This window comes from Castor canadensis, chromosome 3, assembly GCF_047511655.1.
Source record: "Castor canadensis chromosome 3, mCasCan1.hap1v2, whole genome shotgun sequence".
NCBI lineage: Eukaryota > Metazoa > Chordata > Mammalia > Rodentia > Castoridae > Castor > Castor canadensis.
Genome location: NC_133388.1, coordinates 15,583,208 through 15,606,971, shown reverse-complemented (window position 1 = coordinate 15,606,971; position 23,764 = coordinate 15,583,208). Strand labels below are relative to the sequence as shown.

The following is a 23,764-nucleotide window of genomic DNA, read 5'->3' as shown; positions in this document are numbered from 1 at the left end:
GGTCACAACTTTTCCCAATGTGAAGGAAAAGTCGGATGGAGGCCAGGGCAGGAGCTGAGAACAGGCAGGTCACTGGCTGGGGTAATTAACTATGCTTCTGTGGCAACTGAGGAATATGTCCCAGCTTTGTTCTTCACCCAAACAGCCCTCTTTGTTGGGCTCCGGAAGGAGGGACGTGTTGCTTCTTTCAGTGTCCACGCTCTCAGTGTCCACACTTTCAGTGTCCACGCTCTCACTGTCCACACTCATAGTTCTGGCCCAGCCTTCTCCTGTCCCCACACCTGCCAAGCCTGCTGTTCCCACCAGGGCTGCAGGTGCACCACTACCCCGAAGGGCCACACTCATCAGCTTTAGAACACAGCAGTGCTGTTGACAAGTGACAAGATGGCGCCATGTCCACAAAGCTCTGGTGACCACCTGGGCCCACCTCCTTGCCCTGGCTCCTCATCATTCCAGTGCAAATCCACTCACCTACTGAGCACCTCTCTGTTAAGAGCCTACTATGTGCCATATGTGCTTGGTACCTCCATGTCACACTGCCACCATACTGGGCTCCATGCCCAGAACACTGGGCGGAAATAAATAAATTGCAGAAGTGAGTGTCACACGGAGCACAGGTCACAGGTTAGAGTTATGATGGAAGGGTCCAGAGCGCCTCACCCAGGCCACCGGGGAGATCACAGTCACCAGTGTGGGAGCAGAGTGACAAGATACTGGGGACATGTCAGTCAGCAAAACAGATGGTCCTTGCCCCGGTTGCATTGCTGATCAACGGGACAATGGAACTTAATTAAACGAACACCTACTTAATAGCAGACTGTGGCTCCCCCCTCACCGAGACACCTGCCTGTGCAACGAACGACAGGCGACTATGAAACACATCAGTATGCCCCAACACAGGGAGCCAAGGGGAGTAGACAGGAAGTAATGTGCTCATCTTTGCTTGTAGAGAGGCTCAAAACTTGGGATGGGAAAATACCCAGCAGAGCCCAGCACCTTGCTGACTGACACTCAATAAATGTTAGAGGGTGGCTTTCTCCCTTCCAGAGGGCACGTAAGGTGATGGGGCCCCCTGAAACCTCAGCCTGATAGAATCCATTCTGTCTACACAGTTGTAATGAGGAAGAAGAGTTCGGGATCAACTTGGACCAGTGGCTAACAAACTTTGATCTGCAGGCCAAATCCAGTAACTGCCTGTTTTGTAAATAGTTTTATTGGAATACAAACACATCTTCTTATTTACATCTGTAAGCCGTGGCAGGGTTGAGTAGTTGTACAGAGAGCACATGGCTTGCAAAGGCTGAAGCATTTACTATCTGGCCTTTGACAAAAGTTGGTTTCCCCTGACCAACAAAAGCTTTTACCTGAGATTCTCAGGCAGGCTTAGCAGTGGTCCGACAGTACAATGCATTTATAACTCAAATCTGAATTTGCAAGTAAACATTCCACTCCTGTTTTATTTTTAGAAGGGGCCTTTACTCTAAATGTCACACAATGTCCTGATGGGAATCTCTAGGGTCTTGGCACAGGGATGTGTCCTGTCTGGGTGTTTTTAATAGTGACAATGTGGTAATATAGCAAAGCAAGCAGGCAGGCAGACAGACCCAAGTTTGGATCCTGACTTGGCCACGTGATACCTGCTAAGTGACCCCCAGACAGAGCATGTCCCTAGACACCCCATTCATTAGAGGAGTCACATGTTTCCTAGTTCTCAGCTATGGGCTGGGAAGCAGGGTACTCTGCTCTGGATGCAGAAATGTGTCTCCTGGTGCGACATGTGTGATTTTCCTCTGGCACTTGCAGCTCTTCTTTGGAACACTGCACCAGGTGAAAAGAACTGCCAAGTTCAAGGCGGGAAGCCTGGGATTTACTCTCAATGCCCAAAAGAGCATCCTCCACCAGTGACTGACAGGGGCCCAGTGTGACCAGCTGGAGACAGTGAGGCTGCAAGTGCCTCTGTGGGATGTGTCCTGGCCTGTGGCTCTCTCATGGCCCCTCTTCTCCCCTTTTCTACCTCCTCTGTGGCCTCATGGTCTCCCCTGGGAACACTTCCTTTACCAATCCTCATGGCAGGGTCTGAGGACAGGTTCCATGTCAGAAAACCCAGATAGGAAGTCACCAAGGTGTCGATGACCCCTGGCTGCTTTATAAAGCCACAGCCGGGATGAATTTTACCCCAGGGTGATGCATGTAAACTCTACTACCTGGACAATTCCTTCCCAGAGCCTTTGCTTCTTCTCTGGACAGAGCCTAAGTCCTGTTTAAAGGTTCCTGTGGAGTGAAGCCAAGACTGAATTTTGTCTAGGTTGGGACCACAAAGGCTGAGAAAAAAGACTCCTGTTCAGTTGGTCTTTGTTTACAAAAAAGGAAGAAACCTGATATGCCCTAGGTTCTGGGACAAAACCACTGTGTTAAAGAGCAAAAATATCCTAACTGATGTTCCAGGGGTGTGCTGTCTAACATAGCTGCCACTAACCACAGATGACCACTTCAATTTCAGTTGGTTAAAATCAAATCGAGTTAAAAATTAAGTTCCTCTGTTACATTAGCTATGTTTTAAGTGCTCAGAGCCAATGACTACCACGCATGGACGTGGTCATTTCCATCACCACAGAAAGTCTGGTCGATAGTGTGAGGTCAGAGTTCTTGGGGGAGGGGTGTTCTGCCCTCTTTTCCAAAATGGCAGCCATGGGTGCTTTTCTTACCCCACGAAAAGCAAAATGAGACAGCCACACAGATGCCGCCAGTGCTATCACTGTCTATTATTACGTTTCTAGACTTTGATTCTCAGATCCTTCCCATGTGAAACAAGCAAGGCAGGAATTATTAGTCTTATTCTACAGAAGAAGAAACTGAGGGCACCTAAGGGTCAGAGAAGCAAGTCACAGAGCTGTGTCCTCACAGAGAAATGCTTTTGCCATCACTACTGGGACAATGGGAGCCAAAGTGTGGAGGACTCTCCTCTTAACAATTCAGCTCTGATGAGCCAGAAGAGAGCCAGGGCATTGTCCAACACCACACCTGGACCTCAAATGCAGTCACTATGTCTTCGAGACAAAAACAGAGTTCCACAATAGGCAGACAGACTTCTGCAGTAAGACTCACTGTTGCAATGGCTATGGATGCCTTCATTGTCATTGGCCTCTTCAAAGGATAAGGTTCTGGGTAAAAAGTCTCACTTGGCCATGAGCTACTTCTCTATCTAGACATGTAGCTCATTTTAAAGATCAAGGTCACACAACCTGGATTCTGGCATTGTCACTGAAACTCTGAGCTTTGCGAGTCACTTCATCTCCTGGACCTCAAAGGGCTTATATGCCCAATGGGAACTGTGGCCTTGGGCCACTGCAGCCATGGATGTCTTGACATTTTGAGCTCCATCATTCTTTGTTGTAGAGAACTGGTCTGTCCCAGGCACTCTCAGAAGTTTGGGAGCATCTCTGGCCTCTGCCCACTAAAGGACAATGCCACCTGCCCCCAATGTGATGACCAAATGGCCTTTATTAAGAACCTCAGGCTGGAAGATCTCCAGGCTCTGTCCTGGCTCTTCCACTCAGTGTAGAAACTGGTGCATCCAACGCAGACACAGCCAACAGTGCAAACCTGACTCGGCCTCCTGGAGTGCACCAATCCTGGCCCATTGAGGGAGTTAAATCTTATGGCCTTCTAGCTGGGACATTCTAAGATTCCAAGCCAATTGCCTTCAGAATGGCCCCCAGCTACTGAGAGGCTTTGCAGTGGGACTGTCCATAACTGGGTCCAAGAAGAAGCCAAGGCATTATTTTCAAGACATCCATAATTCTCTCTGCCAAGGCAGGAGACAATGGGCCTTTGCCACTCATGGTCAGTTCATTCCAAATCTGAGAAAAAGGAAACCACTCACTCTCAGGCAGGATAGGAAATGGTGACCTCTAGCCTTTTCTGATTGCTGGCAAGCATGACACAGAAACTTGGGAGCAGACAACAGGCTCTGCTTATACTGACTGTTTTTCTCTGGCAGAAGAGGGGGGAATAACCTAGCTCCTATGCCCCACCTAGAACCTTGCCATCTTCCCCAGATGGAAGGCCCAACAACGGAGCCTCCTTAAAGGCTGCTGGAGACCAACCCTCACCTAACTGGTTAGATGACATCACCCACTTCAAAGCAAGACTCCCTGGATAACCAGAAGGCATGGTTACTTTGACCTATTCCAGGTAGAGAAGCTACAAATTGGAGTGTACCCGTCAAATTCCGATATGACAAATTCCACAATGTCAATTAGAAACAACTTTCCCATGATAAAAATACGTCATCATCACAATTTATACAAAGTCATGGCCACTACTGCTCATGTTGCAAAAGGCCAATTGGGTGCCCCTGTTTGGATATGCCAGGCTGTCTCTGAACCCTCTCACTAGCATTTGTTTGTTACTGGTGGCAAACAAGCAAATTCTTAAGATTTCAGGAAATTTTATGGAAGCAAATATTATTACTTTAAAAAGTTAAATCTACTTAATAAAAATATTAAGAGAGTAGTTGCCCCCCTCGTCTGGCGTTGGTTAAGTACATTGTCTGATTAGTCTCCTGATCCAGGAGGAGATGTTGCCATTTGTAGAAGTGAGAACAAGCTCCATGAGGAGAGGTAGAGCTGGGGTTCCAGGCAACCTGACCCCAAAGTCCCTCTTCTTTCTGCCACATGCCTTTGCAAACGGGAGTAGACCATAGGCACTGGATTGTAGCAACAGACGCCTTGGTCCAGCTTGAAGGACGGATTTGAACATTGCCGGGGGGCAGTGAGTGGGAGACTTGACCTCAGTCCTCTGGCTTCCAGGACCATCCGTAAGCTTCTCTAGCCTCTGACCCAGTCCCCCCCCAAGGGCAGGTGGCAGAACTCACTCAAACGGAAGAGTTTGTGAGAAGTGAGCTAGACCTAGGAGGGCAAAATTTGTTTCATTCACACTGTGGACCCCAGGAATGAGGGAAAAGAGGAATAAAATTCTCAGCAAGGGAGAAATGGGAGAGCAATTTTTATGCCCTTTTCAGGATGAATTCTCCCCCTTTTAATTCAGTATAGTCATGAACTCCCCAAGCACCTTATTCCAAAATCCAATGAACTTTGAGCCCCTCAACAACCCCGCTACTGTCATCTGCTTCTTATTTTTCATGACAGCCGGCCACACAGGTCACCATCATCGACGGCTCCATCATTTTCCTTTGACAGGGGCATTAATGGGGACTCAGAGGTGAGGACTGCCTCTCGCAGACAGGGTGATGTTTTAAAAACCAGCTGTGTCCACCTGCTTTGGAAAACCAGTTACCAAGAACAAACCATAGCGGTCAAAGCCAGGAACAAGGCATTCCCTTAGGGTTAGCCTGGGTGCCCAGTTCTCCTCCTCAGAGGCAACCACTACTATAACCCTAAGCTGTCCAGTTCCTTTCACTGGTCAGCTTCTGGGTGTTTCTAGAACTTTTCAGTTCAGGAAGGCAACTCATGTCTTGTGAATTCTTCTAGACAATATGTATTTGTATTGTTTCAAGGTGAAAACACCCCATATACACACCAGGCATACAATACACTTTCTAAGTAATGTATTTGGTAATTCTTTCCTATCAGTATGATTTTTCTTAATGAATGGTCTCAGCTGATCTCACCTAGCATGAAGACTCACACATCTCACTGCAGGACTATCAGCCCATGCTGGCTGCCTGGCCTTGTCACTTAGCTGATGGTTTATATATGGCTAAAATCCAAAGTCATCTGCTTTTGCAAATACATTCACCTCCAGGTTTTTGTTAGATGGAGATGTTGTAAACTAGATATGATGGGTTCCTGTGGCTTTTAACCCAAATCCACCCTTCCATCCCCTGAGCCAACCCACAGGAGGCCTTACCCAGTACTCAGAGTTTCCTGGCAAGGTGAGGAAGGACTCGCCAAGTGCTCCCAAGAGCACAGGGTCCCTCCTGCTCCTCCATGCTGCCCTGCTCTCCCCAGCCCAAGTCCTTGTGGCACAGGTGGTCACTTGTTCTTCATCTCCTCCCTCCTGACCCCACACTGTCCCAAACTGCCTGCATGCTGAGCTTTCGCTCCCACTTCCCACTTGACCGTATTGTGGGAAGTGGAGTTTTTCAAAGCAATAGAGAAGCGGGTATTTTCACATGAGTATCTTTGATGTGAAACACCATTTCTTTCCTTTTCTTTTGTAGAACTTTGGGTGTGGCCTGTCAGTACCACTACTGGAGTTTCTAATTTGGCAGCCATTCCCGTACATCTGAGGGTAGTGACCCAAGCCACGGCCTTAGTAATGGGCCAGTGTTAATCGATCTCTTTGGGAGTAAAAGGAGGGAAATGAAACTGTCATCTTGAAAAATGGGAAGAAAACTAAGTGCAGTGAGTTTTAGGTCCTGGGACTGTAATCTGCTTCTCCATTGCTTTCCTTGGCTTCTCACCCAAGGGTGAGGAGCTAGGAAGACCCACTGCTGCTGCTCCCAGGCTCCATCCCTATCCAGCCCCTTTCCCCAGAGTATCTGTCCAGTCCCCTGGCTTCAATCCCAGTCAAGGGCCAACTCCATACTTATAGCTTCAGCCCCAGCATGTTCCCCAATCTCCTGACTTACATCAACTGTGACTCAGTGTCCCCACTTGGATGGTCCACAGGCCAGCTCAGTCCACACTGAAGTCATTTCTCACCCTTCAGACATTTTCTCCCCTAATCATGCACTCACTGGGCTGTTTAATTCAGAAACCAGGGGTAAGGGGTTGGGGGGTCTTTTCTACACCTCTTCCCTAAGCCCGCCCTCCATTCCATCCAACAACACCAGCCAGTCCTTCCTTCAGGTTCATCCTCCTCAGCCACAGCAGCCTCTTACCTTCGCCACACAATGCCTAAATAAGATGTATCACACCTCTCCTAATATCCTTCAGAGGCTTTTTGACAAAGGTACCCTAACAACACAGTCTTTTAATCATGGCCTTGATAAATGCTGCTCCCATTTTGGTCACTTCCCTTGTAGGGAAGAATCTCGAAACTTTCTGAACAGCAACAGAACTACCAGAGCCAACACTCAGTGGGAGAACGTCCAAGGGGAGGATGGATGAGTTTTGGATTGTGTGTTTAAAAGAAAGGAAGGAAGGACGGAATTAGTCCTGTTACCTAATGGCTGCCCCTCAGAGACAGCCACAGTTAATTCCCGTCAGTGCCGCCACCGTCCTGTGCCCACTCTCCGCTACTCTCTCAGCCAACAGATGAGTGATTGGGTGGAAATGTCAGAGCTGCTTAATCCCACAGGGCTTAAGGGGCTCGCTGAACGCGTCTTAGAGTTGAATAAAGAGATAAACTGCTTTGCTGGTTATGAGGCCCAGAATGTTCTCAGAGATGAGAAGAAAATCCTTTGTGTATTTCTGACTGTGAAGGAATCCAGGTCTTGTCCTGGCCTGGGGCCGGGGCTGCAGGGACAGGGCTTTGCTTGGCTATTTGTGTGGAAGACCCTATGGGGACAGAGGCTCCTCTATTGTGTCATCTAAACTCCCCACATCTCTGTGGACAGTGCACTTTGGGGCTCCATCTTGGTGGGAGAAGAAGTTCAGTGGGAATGGAGAGGAAAGGAATGAAAGGAGAGGAAATGGAGGGAAACATTTACAAATGTTTGAAGTAGTAAAATGAATTTGGTAAGTCTGTATGCTGCAGGATTCTGCAATATTTGGACCAAGAACTGGAAGGGGGTGTTGTGGTTGATGGAGATTTCCTCACTCTCGGGAATGTGGAGCACATGCTGGAGCCTCAGCCCCCTTTCTGGGGCAGTCAACTACTACTGAATGGAGGCCCAGAGAGCTGCACCCTTGCCTTGGAGCACACACTCCACGGAGCCCTGTGTGCTCCCCTGAAGATTCTGGCTGAAACCACATCCTTGCTCAGCTCCTTCTCCTTTCCTGCTGGTTCCCTCCCTTCCCTCCTTCTTCCTCCTGGGAGCACTCCCCCAGTCATCGCAAATGCCTGAGCCTCTGCCTCTCGCGAGCCAGTGGAAGACAGGATGACCACAAAAAAGCAAAGTCTTAAAAGACACAGCTTAACAAAAGCACTTGACCACAAAAGACAGTGACAGTTCAACGCAGAACAAGAATCCTAGTAAAGGACAGTCCTGTCCTCCTCCAGGCAAGCAGAATGTCGACAGCCACAGCTGTGAGGTCTCTGAGTCAAAGGGAATGTGCCACAGGTTATCTGAGTATCCCACGAGCAAAGCACCATGCAACAGGCCCTGGCAGAGAGGTGGATTCAGTACTGAAGAGGACCACTGTCCACCTTCCCTGACAGTTTGTGGGGCCATCAAAGAGACAGAGACCTCAGTGATGCTGCCAGCCTTCTAAGGACCTGACACAGGATTTACACATTTTTGGCAACTTTTTGTTGTTGGCAAGTAGTAGGTGCTCATAAATGAACCTGGATTGGTCCCAAATTATCACACAACAGTGGAACAGGATCATCAGAGGTGGTGGCGGGGTGTGGGGGGGGTGACTGAGTTTTCCAAAAACAGAAAGAATCAACTCTCCATGGGGCATCAGGTTAGGACTTGAAACCTGGCTGCTTGGAAGGTAGGCTTGGTGGCCAGGCAGTTTCTCAGCAGGGTCTCTGCTTTCCCTGAGTTTCTTCTCCAGGGTCAACAGGTTACATAGATGCTACTGCCAGGTCATGGCCTGTCCTGATGAACTCCAAGAAGGCCCTTGTAGGGGCCAACAAACACCATCCCAATGTAGCCTGGTCATATTTAGAGAGGGAAACAGGCAGCATAAATCAGGTCCCCATGAATTGGGCTGTGAAGGGGATGAAACAAAGGCAATACCTTGGCACAGTTTTTAGAAGGAGATGGTTCCACAGTGAGGCACCCAACAGAGACAGAGACACACAGACGCTCAGGCTCGGCCTCCTTCCCATCCCTGCGAGATGGTCTCAACACGCCACTTAGCCTGGTGGCTCTCTACAAATTACACCTGGGAATTGTCACCTCTCCAGCCCTGCTCTTCTATGGCCTGGACAATGTGTACCTACCTGGTTGGTGTCCCCAAGCCCTCACTCCCTTGATATCCAGCACTGTGATGTTTGGGCTTCTCAAACCCTGAAAGCTATTCTCACCACAGGGCCTTTGTACGTGCCTTTCCTGCTGCCTGGAATGCTCTTCCAGGGGATGGTTTCTTTCTTCTTTCATAGATCAGCCAGTTCAGACAGGCCTTGCCTGGAGGCTCTATCAAAGGTGGAGCCTTCTCTGCAGTCTCCATTTAGGCTGTGGAATCACTCCATCCCCTGCTTCTACCCCAGCACCTGGCTCAGAGTAGGTGTTGGAAAGAGACTTGTTGAGTGAATGAATGAGTGAAAAAGCCCCTTGAACACATGAAATGATCTCCCAAGGGCATTCTGATTCTAGTTTCATTTGGTTCTTGAGCAAGAAAATGGGAAGAGCTTGGGGTTGTGAATTTGTTGTTTTTAGCAGAAACCAAGAGTGGCCTTTTGCTTCTGAGCATACCGAGCCTCTTCGTTATTACTTCTGGTTCATTTGTCAGCATTGATTGACTTCAGAGAAAACTGCTGTCATGGTTCTTACAGGCCATTGCTCTTGGAATCTTGCATCTACAGAGGCAACCTTCCTCCAGGGTCAGGTGAGCCTCCACTCTGGGCCAGGCCTGGGCAGCCTGGAGCTCTGTGGATGCAGAGGGTTGGCCCAGGTTGCATAGCCCAATCCTAGCACATCATGGCAGGGGTAGCTCTGTACTGGCTCTAGCACAGCCCCCACCCACCATCCCTGGGACCACGCTGGAGATGCCCACTGTTGCTGCTTGCTCTGGAACAGAGGAGATGGTCCAGCTATCCTCTCTGCTACCCATTCTGTCCCTGCCCTCTCCGGGACACCGCCCATCAGCATCTGCTTACTCAGAAGTACAGCAGCCACTGTTGCCTACTGGCTGATGCTGCTGGGTTTCAGGATGGCTCCCTCTCCCCGGATCACTGCAACAGCCCTGACTCGCTCCCCTTCCTCCACCTGCTCCCCCGCCCCCCACCAGTCCTAGCATAGCAACCACAAACTGGTGGCTCTCTACAAACTGCATGTGTCCTTCCTTGTCTCATGGTGTCCTTCCTTGTCCCTAAGAACCTCGTGGGCTCCCCACTTCACCCAGGGTAAAGAAACACCCTCACAGCAGGCCAGTGGGCACCACTCCATCTGCCACCCTATTTCCTACTTCACTCCAGCCACACCGGCCTCTGGTTGTCCCCAGCCAGCCTTGGCTGCCCTCTCTACCTGGGATGTTTTCCCCAGGATCTACTGCTTTGCGCCCTCTCCTCCTCCAAGCCTTCACTCAAAGGCATCTGTTCCTCACTGCGACATGGCCTGACACCAAACAGTTCTGCCTCACACCATATCCCTTCCTCTGTCTAGCATATGCGCTGTCTAGCTCGCAGGGTTGCATCTTGATTGTTTTCTGGTCTCTCTCCCTTGCCAGAAGGTCAGCTGTGCTTCTGTTTTGTTCCAGGGTGTACCTCAAGCTCCAAGGATGTAAAAATGCTCAAAAAAATGTTTGAGTAAATGAATGGCAGTCTGCCTGCCCCCACATTGCCTTCCCTAGCTCAGCTCCCAGAGGGTCTCTGGGAACCCCCACCAGCAAGTGACAGTGCTGACCAGACTGTCCAAGGGCCCTGCATGCTCCCAGGCCACACCCATGTCAGCTCCCTTACCTTTGGCTCATGCCTTCTCCACTCTCTGAGGTCAGCTTGCTTTTCTGAGGCCAAGTGTGTCTTGTGAACCCACAAGTTCCACCACCCTCCCCAAAGGCCTGGGTAATGCAAGTTCACATCACTGATTCCCTCCATTGCCCTGGATGCTGCTTCAGCGAGCACTTCCTGTCCTCAGCTCTTTCCCCAGCTTTGGGCCTCTCTCCTCCCATCCGGGGTTTCAGTTCTCTGGCTCCTCTGCAGGTCACTTAGCCTTGTGAGCCGCAGGTTCTGACCCTGCTCATCTGCCTACCTCCCAGTGCCCTCCCCAGTGATCTTGGGGGTAGCTTGAGAGCCAATGGTGCCTGCTGAGGCCTCTGCCCTCAACTCCAGACTCATGGCCCATGCTGTACCTCCAAGGCCCTGTGACAAATCTGCAGCTCATGACCTCTGCCATCACACTCTTCCGCCTGGGAGTCCTCCTCCTTCCTGAAAAGCACTGGGTGTTCAAAGTCCCCAAGCCCCACTCTCAGGACCTGCCTGGCTGAGCCAGGGTCTGAGCCCTGGTTCCTCACTTCCTGTTTGTGTTCTGCCACTCTGCCCAGAGCCCACGCTCACCAAAGGCAGCTCACTGGCCTGAAATCCTTTGCCCTCGCCATTCTCTCTGCCAAAAGCTCCCCTTCCCCTCCTCACTGCCAGCCTTCACCTGAGAATCCTTCCTGTCTCATCAGCAGGCACGTCCAGGACACCTGCTTCGGTTGGACACCTCTCCCCTTGGCTGATCTTGGAGACTCAGGGGCTCCACTTAGCCTGCAATTCCTATGTGTCTTGCCTTCCCCAGCCTGTCACAAGCACCTCAAACTCCACGTGAGAAAAAACAGAACCCCATGAACCTTCCCTGTGGGTTCATCGACTCTTCTCTACTGCGTCATCCTCAAGCAGTGACCACAGTGTAATCTTGGCACACTTGAAGCTCTATAAATATTTGTTGAATGAATAAATGTTTGTGAGTGAGATGATACTTCTTAAATCTACAAATTAGGTATCCCTCTGATGGAAGTGCTTGCCTGACTGCCAACACACTGAGTGGGACCAAGGCCTGAGCTCCTGGCTGAAAACCTAGAAGGTACTGACCCACTTGAGTGTGATCTGGGGCAAGGTCACCCACAGTGGTCACAGTGGAAGAAGGTGACCACCTGTGACACATGCTGCTGGTGTCCTTCTGAATGTGCCACTTCTTTGTGCTGGGAAGTGACACACCCTCTCTTCAGCCTCAAAACTCTTCCAGCTCGGCCCCCAGATGGGTGACTCACATGCCGGCTTGTTTCTCAGTCTCCTAGCTGCTGTGAACTCCATGAACTGTGGCACCAGCTTGAGTGGCTTCTGTCCTATCTCCGTCTCACCTTCAACACGCCTCTTGTGTCCTCTGGGATCGCCTCCCAAATGACCACTTGTACTTGGATCCTTGTCTCAGTGTCTGTTTCTGAAGAACCACAAATCCAGACAAGGTTCCAGTACTCCTAACTAGTGGCAGACTGCTAGGAAAAGTCAGTCCCCTCCCTCTCTCTCCCTCTTGGAGAGGCTCTCTTTTGTCTTCACCATCCAGTCACGGTGGACATTCATTTATGCAAATGCTTGTCACGCACCTTCCTGTGACAAGTCCTGGGCCATCTCTGTTGCATAAACAGTTCCTGTCCTCAAAGACCAGAGCAAACACTTCATAGGTCAGACTGGTTGCTTTGTCCTAGACACAGTGAATTCTGTAATGATGTTAAAGAGCTAACATTGGCAGTGGGGGGGACGGGACAAGGGGAAAGGTCACACCATCTGGACACTGTCAAGTATTAACCCTATGGTTACCTTGGGAAGCTCGCTTGCCCCTCGGGTCTGGACCCTTGCAGGGTCAGGTTTGCTGGCAGAGATGGATGACTGGATTCTTTGGTGGTGTGCTGCTGGCTAGCCAGCCTCTTGCCCCCAGATGCAGGCATCAGGTTTCACCCAAGCGCTCCTGACTCACATCAAGACTGCCACCTCTCCTGCCCCTCAGGGGTGGGTGGCCAAGTTTGGCAGTCGCAGACACAAAGGCGCTTTCAGTCTTGGGACAGATCTGTGCCTCTGGAGCAGGGGCTTGCTCTCGTCACTGCCTCAGAGCCTGTGTGCTATATGGGACGCGCCACACAGGGGTCAGCTATGGTCTGGTGGACATATTGCAGGCTGTCCTCAGGCCCAGAGGGGAACAAGTCAGCCTAAACCCTACATCCAGCAGAAATCCTGGCACAAGTCCTAATTTCATTTTTCCCGTTGACAATGAAGCAGTGACTGGGTCGCCCATCCTCAGTGCAGATGGCCATGATGCCCTGGGGCCCAGAAGATAGTGGAGAAGGAAACAAGGTGTGACCTGATCAGGGGAAGGACCACATGTTCCTATGCTCATCTCTACTCAGTGCTTGAAACTCACCGGGGTGGTTCAATGAATGAAAAACAACCTTGGGTCAAGTTCTGGAGCCCAGTGACGGGCACAGTGGCCTCAGGATCTGAACCATCTTCATGGTGCTACAGCCAACTTCTGTAATAACTGACAGGGCCACGAGTCAGAGAAGGTTGTGCCAATGACAGAGAAGGGCCCCAAGGGAGTGGGTGACCAAGGAGGTAGCAGTAATCAGAAATGAACTCGCAACAGCTTACATATAAGAACTAGCATATAGTGAGCCTCTAGCTCACTGATCTCCATACTACAGCATAAGTAGCAGGTTTATTCCCATTTCACAGATTAGGAAGCTGAGGTCAGCCAAATTAGGTGACTTGACCAAGGTCACAGGACTCTAGCTGAAGCGGACTCACTGAGGACTTTGCTGCTGAAGGGAGGTGACCCAGAAAGGAGTGAGAAGCAAGAGGATGCTTTGCAACGCCAGGTGCCAGGACCTGGGAACCTGGGTGGAGCCCTCGTCAGAAGCAAAGGCTCAGGTGATCTTTCAGCAAAATCCTTCCAAGGTGAACATCACTCTGTGCCTGCACCATGGCCACCACTGGCTACTTATCTCTGAGGTCAGAGATAAGGGGTGCTGGAAATGGCCCTCACCCCAGAGCAGCAGGTGGGGCCCCCACCCTGCAGGCTGTCCCTCCATTAAGGGGCTACACCCACTGAGAACCTGCCCCTGGCAGGCACTGGCTGACCCTCCACATCATCCCCTTGATTCTGCCTCAAAACAACACCAAGGGAGGAGAGGGGGGCCGCCCCCCTAACCAGGAGAAACAGAGGCTCAGCCAGCCAGCTTCCTGTCCGATGACATCCAGGCTTAGGTCAAGGACAGGGAATTCCACAGAGACAAGAAGTAGATTCGTGGGTGCCAGGGGCTGGGGCTGGGGTCTGTTGGGGGATAATGCTGGAAGTAGTCATGATAGTCACACAACAGTGTGACTGCACTGAAAACCCAAAATCATCTGCTTTAATAAGGTGGCCAAATTATGATTCTTGTGTCACAATGGTGCTGTGAAGTGGTCACTTTTATCTCAGTAGAACTTCATTTGACAGAGAGCCTGCCGGAAGCACATTGCTGTTGGGTACTGCTCTGCTATTTCCCTTTTCACCCCATAGTACTAGTCCGGATGTCACACAGGATTTGGGATTCCTGCAGGCAGGATCCAGTTTGGCACAAATTCTGCGAACATCCTAGTGCCTGTGTAGCACTGGGATCACCGAATAGGACCACACTCCTCCCCACCTTTCTGGCATCCAAGATCCCTGTGTTCAGGCCCACCTCAAATCCAAGTTCCATCATGCCCAGCAGCTCCTCTCTTTTGGCCTAGGTCCCTTCCTACCTCTTGCCTCTTTTTCTAGCTGTTTCTCCACCTAGATTCACATCAGAGTCGCTCAGGCAGCTTTCAATCTTCCCTCTGGAATGGGCTGGGCATTGGGCATTTGGAAGCATACAGTGATGCCCATGTGGGTTGGAGCTCAGGCATCCATCCATTGGCAGGGCTCCCTGAGGACAAGGCTGTGTTTCATTCACTTCTATAGTCCCAGAGCATGCCACAGCACAACCTCTGTGTATCCAACAAATCAAAAAACGAAGGTTTGTTGAGTAAGTGAAAGAACACACAGATTTGTAATCTTTTCTTTTTGGCAGCACTGGGATTTGAACTCAGGGCCCGATGCTTCTAGGCAGGTGCTCTTACCACCTGAGCTACTCCGCCAGTTTTGTAATCTTTTTTATTTGCTGGATACAAACAAATAAATGGAAGACCGAAACAATTCTACTTATTGAATTGGGAAAGGAGAAGTCAGTACTTCAAAAAATGTCACTTAAAAAACAAATGCCAGCAACTATAAAGCTCTCCTTCTGGCTTCCCTCACCCTACAGCCAGCAGCCACGCTCAGCTCTGCATGAGGACAGCCCAGGTGCCATACTGAATGAGGACTGCATGCTGTCCCCACTTTTCCTCTCTGTCACTATCTACCTTCTTTAGTGGGCTCAGCTTACATATGCCATCTCCTGTCCACTCCTCGGTGGCCACCCACATACGGCATCAGTTCATAGAATTTTCACTCTCTTGTGGCACACACTCTATCTTCCATTGCCCCTGCTATGATTTTGGCTTGTTTCTTTTCACCCCGCCTCCCCTCAGCCCCTGTTCACACACACAGCAAACCAGCAGCACTGTGACTGCAGGGGCCTCTGCTCTGTTCACTGTGTTCCCAGAATCCAGTGCGGTGCCTGGAACATGGCAGAGACTCAAAAATAGCTGAAATAGATGACTGTAGCTACTGGGGACCACGATCTGCCAGGTAGGTGCTAAGGAGCTAGGTGGTCACTGGAGATCCAGCAGATACTCACAATTATGCAGATCTAGTGAAGGATCCAGGCACTAGTCAATTAATTATTTATACATTTAAAAGCTGGGGTGATCACTACACAGGAAAGTGAAAAGTACAGAGTGTGCACAATGTATGTGCTTCTGTTGATGGAGCGTGGCGTGGTTTTAAAACAGCAAAGGCACGGAGTGTGGTGACATGTGCCTCCAATTCCAGACCTTGCAACACAGAGGCAGAAAGACTGAGAGTTTGAGGACTGCCTGGGGTACGGAGTGAGCTAAAGTTACAAAGCAAGAACCTGTCTCAAAAAGCCAAGCACTGAGGATGTAGCTCAGTAGAACAGCATTTGCTTAGCATGGGCAAGGCCTTGGGTTCCACCCCCAGCACAAACGAACAAATCCAAAACAAAACAATCAAAATAAGTGAGCAAATTTGTGATACTCCTACACGAGGAGGCAGCCCCTAACTCCTCAAGCCTTGATCAAGAGTCAGTTCTGGTCACTTAATTCCAAGGAGCAGAATATGTAGAAGAGTTGCTGTATTACCAAAGGGGACAGAGCTTCCACCTGACTTGAAATCTTGGATCCTGGCTGACATGTTGTGAAGAAGCCCAGGTGGCAGGCAGGTGCTCCAGCAGACAGCCCAGTGAGCACCCAACCAATGGGCCAGCACCAAGCACCAGACCCGAGGGAGGAAGCCTTCAGGATGACCCAGGCAACAAACTAATTGCACGAAAGACCCCAGCAAAGATGAAGACCCATACCCGTGAGGGGCGGGGCAATCTGTCTGTGTTGTAACTTTTGGGATGGTTTGTAACCAGAACAGGGCCCTGGGTGAGCTGAGATCTGTATGAGGTAAGGTGAACTTGGGCAGCCTGGCAAACAGAAGGACTAGAATATGGAAAGGCTCTGAGACAGGAAGGGTATCAGTGATGAGGGGACTGGGGACGAATGTCAGGCAGGGAAGACAGCAAGAAGTAACCAGACGGCCTTGAATTATCTCCCTTTCTTACCAGCTGGGCAGCCTGGAACAAGTAACTTGCCATCTCTGAACCTCTGGGCTCTTTACAGACATTGAGGATAACACCATCTATTACAAAGGAGTGTTTGAGGACAAAAGAGATACGAAAGCAGAGCTCCTACAGGTCCTATCTATTGGCTTCTTTCTAGTGTTCTGGGTGAATCAAAAAAAAAAAAAAATCTAGAACTTCCACAGTCCTGTTGGTGCCTTTCTCTGTTAAAACTTGGCCCTTGACACATAGAAGGAAAAGCAGGAGACCCCATTCCTCACTCCACCACTGCTGTGTGGCCTTTAGGGAATCACTTAACCTCTCTTCAGATTTTTCCAAGAATAAAATAAGTGCAAACATAAAATCTTTCTTGGTGCTTTGAACTCCTTAAAGACAGGCTCTGCGGACAGGCAGGCTCCCGCTTCTGTTCTGCCACAGCTATTTCTGGCCCTATCTGCCTTGGAAGCAGGTCTCACAGAGGGGTTGTGTGCTCTTCCTTGAGGGCTGGTACACAGCTCTTCCCATGGCCTTGACCATGAGTCACTGTCAGGGACGATGGGGCCATCATTGACATTTATAAAACAGGTCCAGATTCTCAACTCGGGGGGCTGCAGGGGTTTTTGGTCAGACCCTCAATCATGCTTTCACCTGGGTTCTCTCCTTCCCACACTAACTAAAGACATCGTCACCCAGGGGCCTCCTTTTGAGCAAGGGCTATCGTGGAAGGGGCAGGAGTAGACCGCTCAGAAAACCTTTCTTCTCTGCAGCATCTACACATCCTTTAAGAGCCCAGTTCATCCCCAGAGTTTCTGCTCTGAGGATCTGTTCTCAGCAGAGAGCCAGATCCTGTTTAGGAAACTCCCAATCTGACAGTTGGTGACCCGTGATTGCTACCACCGACCCTCACTGTCACGTATTAGCTGCCATTTACTGTGTTAATGGGGTTCCAGGCTCTGCACGGTGTTAGCTTTGCATGAAAACCTCCTGACTTCCTATGTGCAGCAGATGTGGTTATTAACCCATTTTACAGATTTAGGAACTGAGGCTCCAGACAGTTCAGGATTCCTTGCCCAAGTCACATAGCTCATGAAAAGAAGCTGGAGCCCAGCTCTAGAGGGCAGGAAAACCAGGCTCTGAGTCACAATGCTGAAACACCACATTAGAGCACAGTTTCTGCCCAGTGTAGCCTCTAGAATTTCCAGTCTTCACAGCAATCCCTCCCCAGGTAGAAATCCTAGGAGGAAGCTGAGACTCTGGGTGGGATGTGACATGCCCAGGGTCACAGAGCAAGGAGTGAGGAGTGAGGAGCTGGCTCAGCCTCCAAAGTCCCTTCATGTGACCCTCGTTCTCTATGGCACAAGTTCTCATGACATGCTCCTGTGACCAAACTGTTCGCCTCACCTGACAGTGGATGAGAAAAATAGATTCTCAGGCCCCGCCCTAGACCTGTGGAATGAACTCTGGGGAGGAGGCCCACTAATCTGTTTAATCAACCTTCTAGAGGGTTCCAATACAAACTCAAGTTAGAGAACCCTGTCTAGGGCCTCCTATCACCACAGCCTGTGCCAAGCACAGCTGCCCCAGGCAAGTGCCATCTTGGCCTCCGCTCCCCCATGTCATGGATTCCAGATTTGGTTTGGGAAACCCATGTTCTTGCCAGTTTCTTGGTAAAATAAAGCAAATCAAGTACTCCATTGCCCCCCCCAAAAAAAACAACTTCAAAACCCACCTTCCCCTTGCCAAAAGGAGGGTCCCCCGGATTGAGGGTCTCCCAGCACACAGAATTTTCAGGAGTAACACCAGGAGAGTTCTGGGTAAACTGAGACAAGTTAGTTATGCCAAGAAACAGGGAAGCCACAGGGTGTTGCAAGGATGACAAAGGAAGTCCTCCCAGCCACATAGAAACCACCCAACAATTCCTGAAAGGTTTCCCACGGGTCTGCATGAATTGACATTTCTCTCTCTCAATTCTTCCTTCTTCTATTCCAGGTCGTTCATGAAGCCCACCCTCCTACGGATTGATGACCCTTCAGCAGAGTCTCCTGCCTGCTCTGCGGGCTCCTAATTCTGGGCCTCTGCGGCCATTTCTGGCTAACACAATGCTTCTTGATTTGAACGACCAGGGATTCGGTTTTCCCTTTTGGGACTGAATATCTCCTCCCCAGTAGTGCCTTTTGGTTCTCTGAGTCTAGCTGACTCTCACAAGCTTTTTTTTTTTTTTTTCATCAGAATGGTTTGCAAAGGATGACTAACCACAATGGATACTTGTCTAAGTTTCAAAAGAACTTGTCACTTTGGAGAATGCTGAAGTCAACTCTGTAGGGTGGGAGTGAGCCCAGAACCTGTTTTCTAGAAGAACCTGAGGCTTGAGTCAACCATGATTGGTCAAGGATGGACATGTGACCTGAGTTGGTCCAATTAAAGTCAGTCCCAGACTTATTCTTTCTTTTTTTTGTGTGTGCGTGATTTTTTTTTTTTTTTTTGAGATAGGGTCCGGACTGGCTTCAAACCACGATCCTCCTGATTTCTGCCTCCTGAATAGGTGTGAGTCACCAGCGCCTAGCTAGGACTTTTTCTTATGAAAGAAAAGTCCTCTTTGTTGGGGATCCTGCCTGGAAGGTTGATGGGGTCCTGGAGTCTAGAGCCACAGGGACTGGGTGAGTGTGACAAATAAGGCAACCAAGAGAAAGCAGAAGGGACAGACAAAGAGACAAGAATAGAGATAAAAATCCAAAACCATCATCATTTGAGACCATGTATCCAGCAGTTCTGCTACTGGAATATTCTGATACAGGAGCCAAAAAGCTACCAACCCTCTCCCTAATTTTTGTGTTGCTAAAGTCACTTCAGAACCATTTCTGCTTTATACAACTAAAAACATCCAGCCATAGTATCAAACTGCACTCACTCTCTTCTCACTCAGAAGCTCCGCAGGCCCCACCTCAACATTTGTCCCCTCTCCCCACAGGACATATGCCCTGGCCTCCTCCTGGTCTCTATGGCCCCCATCCTGGCTTCAGGACTCATGGGTATTCTGGGGGTTGAATAGTCTCAAGACATCCCCCAACAACATCCCCAGCCGGTGTCAAATCAATCCCAACTCACCCTCCATATTGGTGAAGGTTGGTCTCTCTGAACCACAGTGTACAGGATCAGGCCACTTCCTGTTTAATATCTCTGACCTCAACACTGCCCACAACAGTTTCCTAAGCGATGTGTCCTGGCGCCTACAGGTGAGTGGACTTTACCTGGTACAAAGCCCAGAACTCAAACACACTGAAACTGACTATAAGTTTAGATCTGGAATGTCCCCCAAGGCCATGTGTTGAGGCTTGGTCCCCAGCCTGTAGTGCTCTGGGAGATGGTGGAACCTTTAGGAGGTGGGGCCTAGCGAAAGAATGTTAGGTTACTGGTGATGTGTCCTAGAAGGAGACACTGAGACCCCAGCCTTGGTCCCTTTCTTTGCTTCCTAGCTGCCTTGAGGTGAGAGGCTACCTCTATCCCACACTGTCACCATGATGTACTGTGCTGCCCCATGTTCAGAGCAACAGGGCTAAGTGACCATGGACTGAAACCTCTGAAACTGTGAGTTTATCTGAGCCTTTTCCCTTAGTAAGTTGATTATCTTAGGTATTTTGTTACAGTCACAGAAAGCTGACTAGCACGAGCCTATAACAAAACCATAACTCTTTTTGTTTTGATTCTCTCATGAACCTTACTGCTTTATAAAGAACCAAAGCCATGGTTCTACCTATGGCTTTGACCCTTCCTGAACCCTTGCTCCTCTCCCTTTTTAACAAAAATAGAAGGCCACAATCTTAGAACCTGCCAAAGAAGGCTAGAATTTAAAACATTGGTTTATTTTCATTGCTTTTTTTTTTTTTGGTGGAACTGGAGTTTGAACTTGGAGCTCCACACTTGCAAAGCAGGTGCTCTACAGCTTGAGCCACACCTACAGTCCATTTTTCTCTGGTTTTTTTTTGAAGATGGGGTCTCATGAACTATTTGCTCAGATTGGCCTCAAACCTTGATCCTCCCAATCTCAGCCTCCCAAGTAGATAAGATTACAGGTGTGAGCTGCCAGGGCCTGGCTCATTACATTTATTTTATGGGCTTTTAAGCAAGTGACACTGTTTTCTCATTTGTCGTAGTTTTATAAACTTTCTTTGGAAATTATTTTGTATACACAGAATGTGAGTCTAGGTAAGGAAAAAAGTAAGGCAAATAAAGATAGTACTTGGATATGATGGCATTGATAAAACAAGATTTACCCAGCCGGGCACTCAGGCTCCTGAAGAGCTGCCCCTTGGCCACTCCTTCAAGCCCAGCTACGGCTTGAAGCCGGTGATTCATCCACCAATGCTCATGTTGAAGCTTGGTTGCCAGTGCAGTGGTGGTAGGAGGTGAGGCCCTTTAAGTCACCTTTCTCAGGAGACTGGATTGGTTCTCTCGGGAATGGATTAGTTCCACGAGAGCGGGATGTCCTGGCCCCCTTGTTCCTCTTCTGCAAGTACTAACTGCCCTTGAGCTCTTTTCTGCTATGTCATGAAACAGCATGAAGCCCATAGCAGATGCTGCTGCTCAGTCTATGCCTTCAGAGCCACGAACCAAAATAAACCTCCAAACTGCTCAGAATCAGGTATTTGTTATAGCCACAGAAAATGGACTTAGACAAATCGCCTGAAGGACTGTGACCCCCCCCCCAAGATGGGACTCACTCAGTCATACCTCCAAGCCATCTTCCATGCTGTTCCCTGTGCCTGGATACCCTTTCCTACAACCTCCTTACCAACCTGGAACAATCCCATTTATTCTTGAATCCTGATCGATGTTACTGTTTACTGGGGCTGTCCTTTGCCTAACTCTTTGGGAATTTCCAGTGTCCCTGGCAAACAACTTCTGTGTTCTCTGAAGTGACTCTTTGTGGGCTGCTGATAGGACAGCCTTCCTGGTGGGGGCTAAGAGATCCCAGAAGACCAAGATGGGCCTTTATCCCTGTGTCTGGCAAGGATGCTCTATGCAAGAGGAATTGAAGGGACCCTGGCCAAGGATTGAAGGGAGCGTGGCCAAGGATTGGCACATGGGCCAAGGAGAGAGTGGGAGGAAAGAACTTCTCAGAAAGAGAGGGGAGTGATCTCCAGGGGAAGGTGTCTGAGGCCAGGCCCCTCAGCATAGGCCCAGGGACTCCTTCAGGAGGCTGGAGGCCAATAAGCATAGTGGAATAGAAGGATTCTGCCAAGGCCTGGGACAGGTGGCCCCAGGGGCCTAGATTCTCCATGGGACTCTGCATTCAAATTGCTACAGAGCTGTTATGGTGACAATTCCCAAACCCACTTAGAAAACTCTGATTCCACAGATGCTATACTTTAAAGCCAAGGGTTTAGGCAATGCCATAGGGTTCCAGAAAGGGATGGAGACAGGTAGGGGCCTGGCAGACAAAATGCAGAAATTCATACAAGCTGCAAAGATGTCCCAGAACACTGCATCACCGACTGGTTACCAAGAGGCTGGAAACAGATCTTCCCAGTCAGCAAGCCTCTGTCAAGGTTATCTAAAATACACCCCAAATAATTTTATGTGTTTAATGAGGTAGAGCAAGGCCTGATTGCAGGCATCCTGCAGCCAAAACTGAAGCGATCCATCTAGAAATACAGCATCTTATCAACCAGCAATTGTAAGCAGGAAACTCAGCAGTGCAGAGCTGAGGGCTGAGGCACTGCTGGCTGAAGAACCGCTCCTTTGTTAGAATGACCAGGCAATGGACTTGCCCAGAGATGCGATCACCAGAGGAGGCCACAGAATTGGGTGTAAATGGCCAAGGCACCAGTGGAACCTGGTTTCCAGAGCCTTGCCTTTGATCCTATCCTAACTGCATCCTTAAACATGAATTAAAATGGGGGAAAAAGGAAGCCTGTGTCGCTGGGTGGGGTATTTAAGACAGCACCCAGCAGCCGCCCCCCCTTAAAGATCTGGCCTTTGCAACACTCCAGGCCAGGTCACTCATCAAATGGAGATTGACTTTTATCCGATTAACCAATGGAGATACATCCTTTCCCATCTTGCAGGAGCATTCTGTGGGAACGGCATTTTGCAGACTGCAGGGAAAAGTTGGGTCTTGGCTTCTCTCCCGCTCGGCCAGTGGAAAATTACAAAGGAGGCAGGACTGTCCTAGGCCTCGCTCGCCAGTTCTTCTTGGGCCCAGGAAAACACACAGAGTAACCCAAAAAAATGTGTGAGCCAAACCTTTACCTACCTGGGGCGGAGAGCAGTCTAGGAGGCGGTGGGGGTGGGGGTGGTGGGGGCAGTGGGGGCGGAGGCCGGCACTGGCAGATGTGTTGGCAGCTGTCGGTCACCTTGGAGCAGGACTTCTGGGGTTCACCATGCGTCACCTGCAGATATGAGCACATCCAGGAGATATAGAGGCAACTGGAAGCTGTAATGGACCCACCCAGACCCTCCAGGCTGGAACCCCAAGACCAAGGCAGGCAGAACAGATAGATGTCAAAGGGGACAGCCCTGTGGGAGGCTGGCCTGGCAGGTTGGAGACCAAGATTTTATTCCCAGCTCTGCCAGAGACTAGCTACAGGGCCCTGGGCAGGCAGCCTGGATATTAAATAAGAGATGGATAAGAACTTGAAGGTTAACTTGTAGAATTTTCCAATGGAACAGATAAGAAAATTCATTTGAGCCCAGGCAAAGGAGGCTGCCTGAGAATGACATACCCACATAGTGACAGTGTGGCTAACTTTAACACCTCAGTCATCTAAACCCAATCACTTCTCCACCTTCCTGTGACAAATAAGGCCAAACCTCCCCTTCTCCAGCCACACTTCCTGTGGCCTTTCACACTCTGGAGCAAGGTGTCCCCATCTTGGGAAGGAAAGTTACCTGGTCAGACCTCTGCCCTGTGTCTCACATGAGTAAGGGACAAAACTACTTGCTCTCCATGTGGCATCCAAGTGGTCTTGTGGAAAATATACACCACCAATCATGTCTATCCCCCAAGTGCCCCCAAATTCTTCCCCACTGTTCAGGGGAACCACGTGGCCCATGGGCCCTGCCCTAGCTGACCTCTGACAGCCTCTGCCCCCACTTCCCCTGAGCTCCCACTCTCTGCTCTGTCCTCACAGCCTCCTTCTACTCTCCCACCTTGCATGTACTACCCCAGTGTTAAAATGTTCTCTGGCCCCTGCCCACTTCTTTGCCCAGTGCTCAGCTCCACTGTCACCTCCTCAGAGAAGCATCTCACCTCCCTGACCATGTCAGAT

At 49.8% G+C, this 23,764-nt stretch overlaps 1 protein-coding gene across 4 annotated transcripts in view; it reads right to left on the bottom strand.

The window, feature by feature from the left end:
- The window catches only part of Prima1 (proline rich membrane anchor 1), a 51,609-nt gene that overhangs the window by 20,830 nt on the left and 7,015 nt on the right, over positions 1 to 23,764 (bottom strand). For all 4 annotated transcript variants that reach the window (XR_012446052.1, XR_012446053.1, XM_074067245.1 and 1 more), the window contains exon 3: positions 22,750 to 22,885. Coding sequence is in view for 2 of the 4 variants with exons in the window: in XM_074067245.1 (XP_073923346.1) it covers positions 22,750 to 22,885 (136 nt within the window). In the remaining 2 variants the exon portion in view is untranslated. The remainder of the gene's footprint in view (positions 1 to 22,749; positions 22,886 to 23,764) is intronic.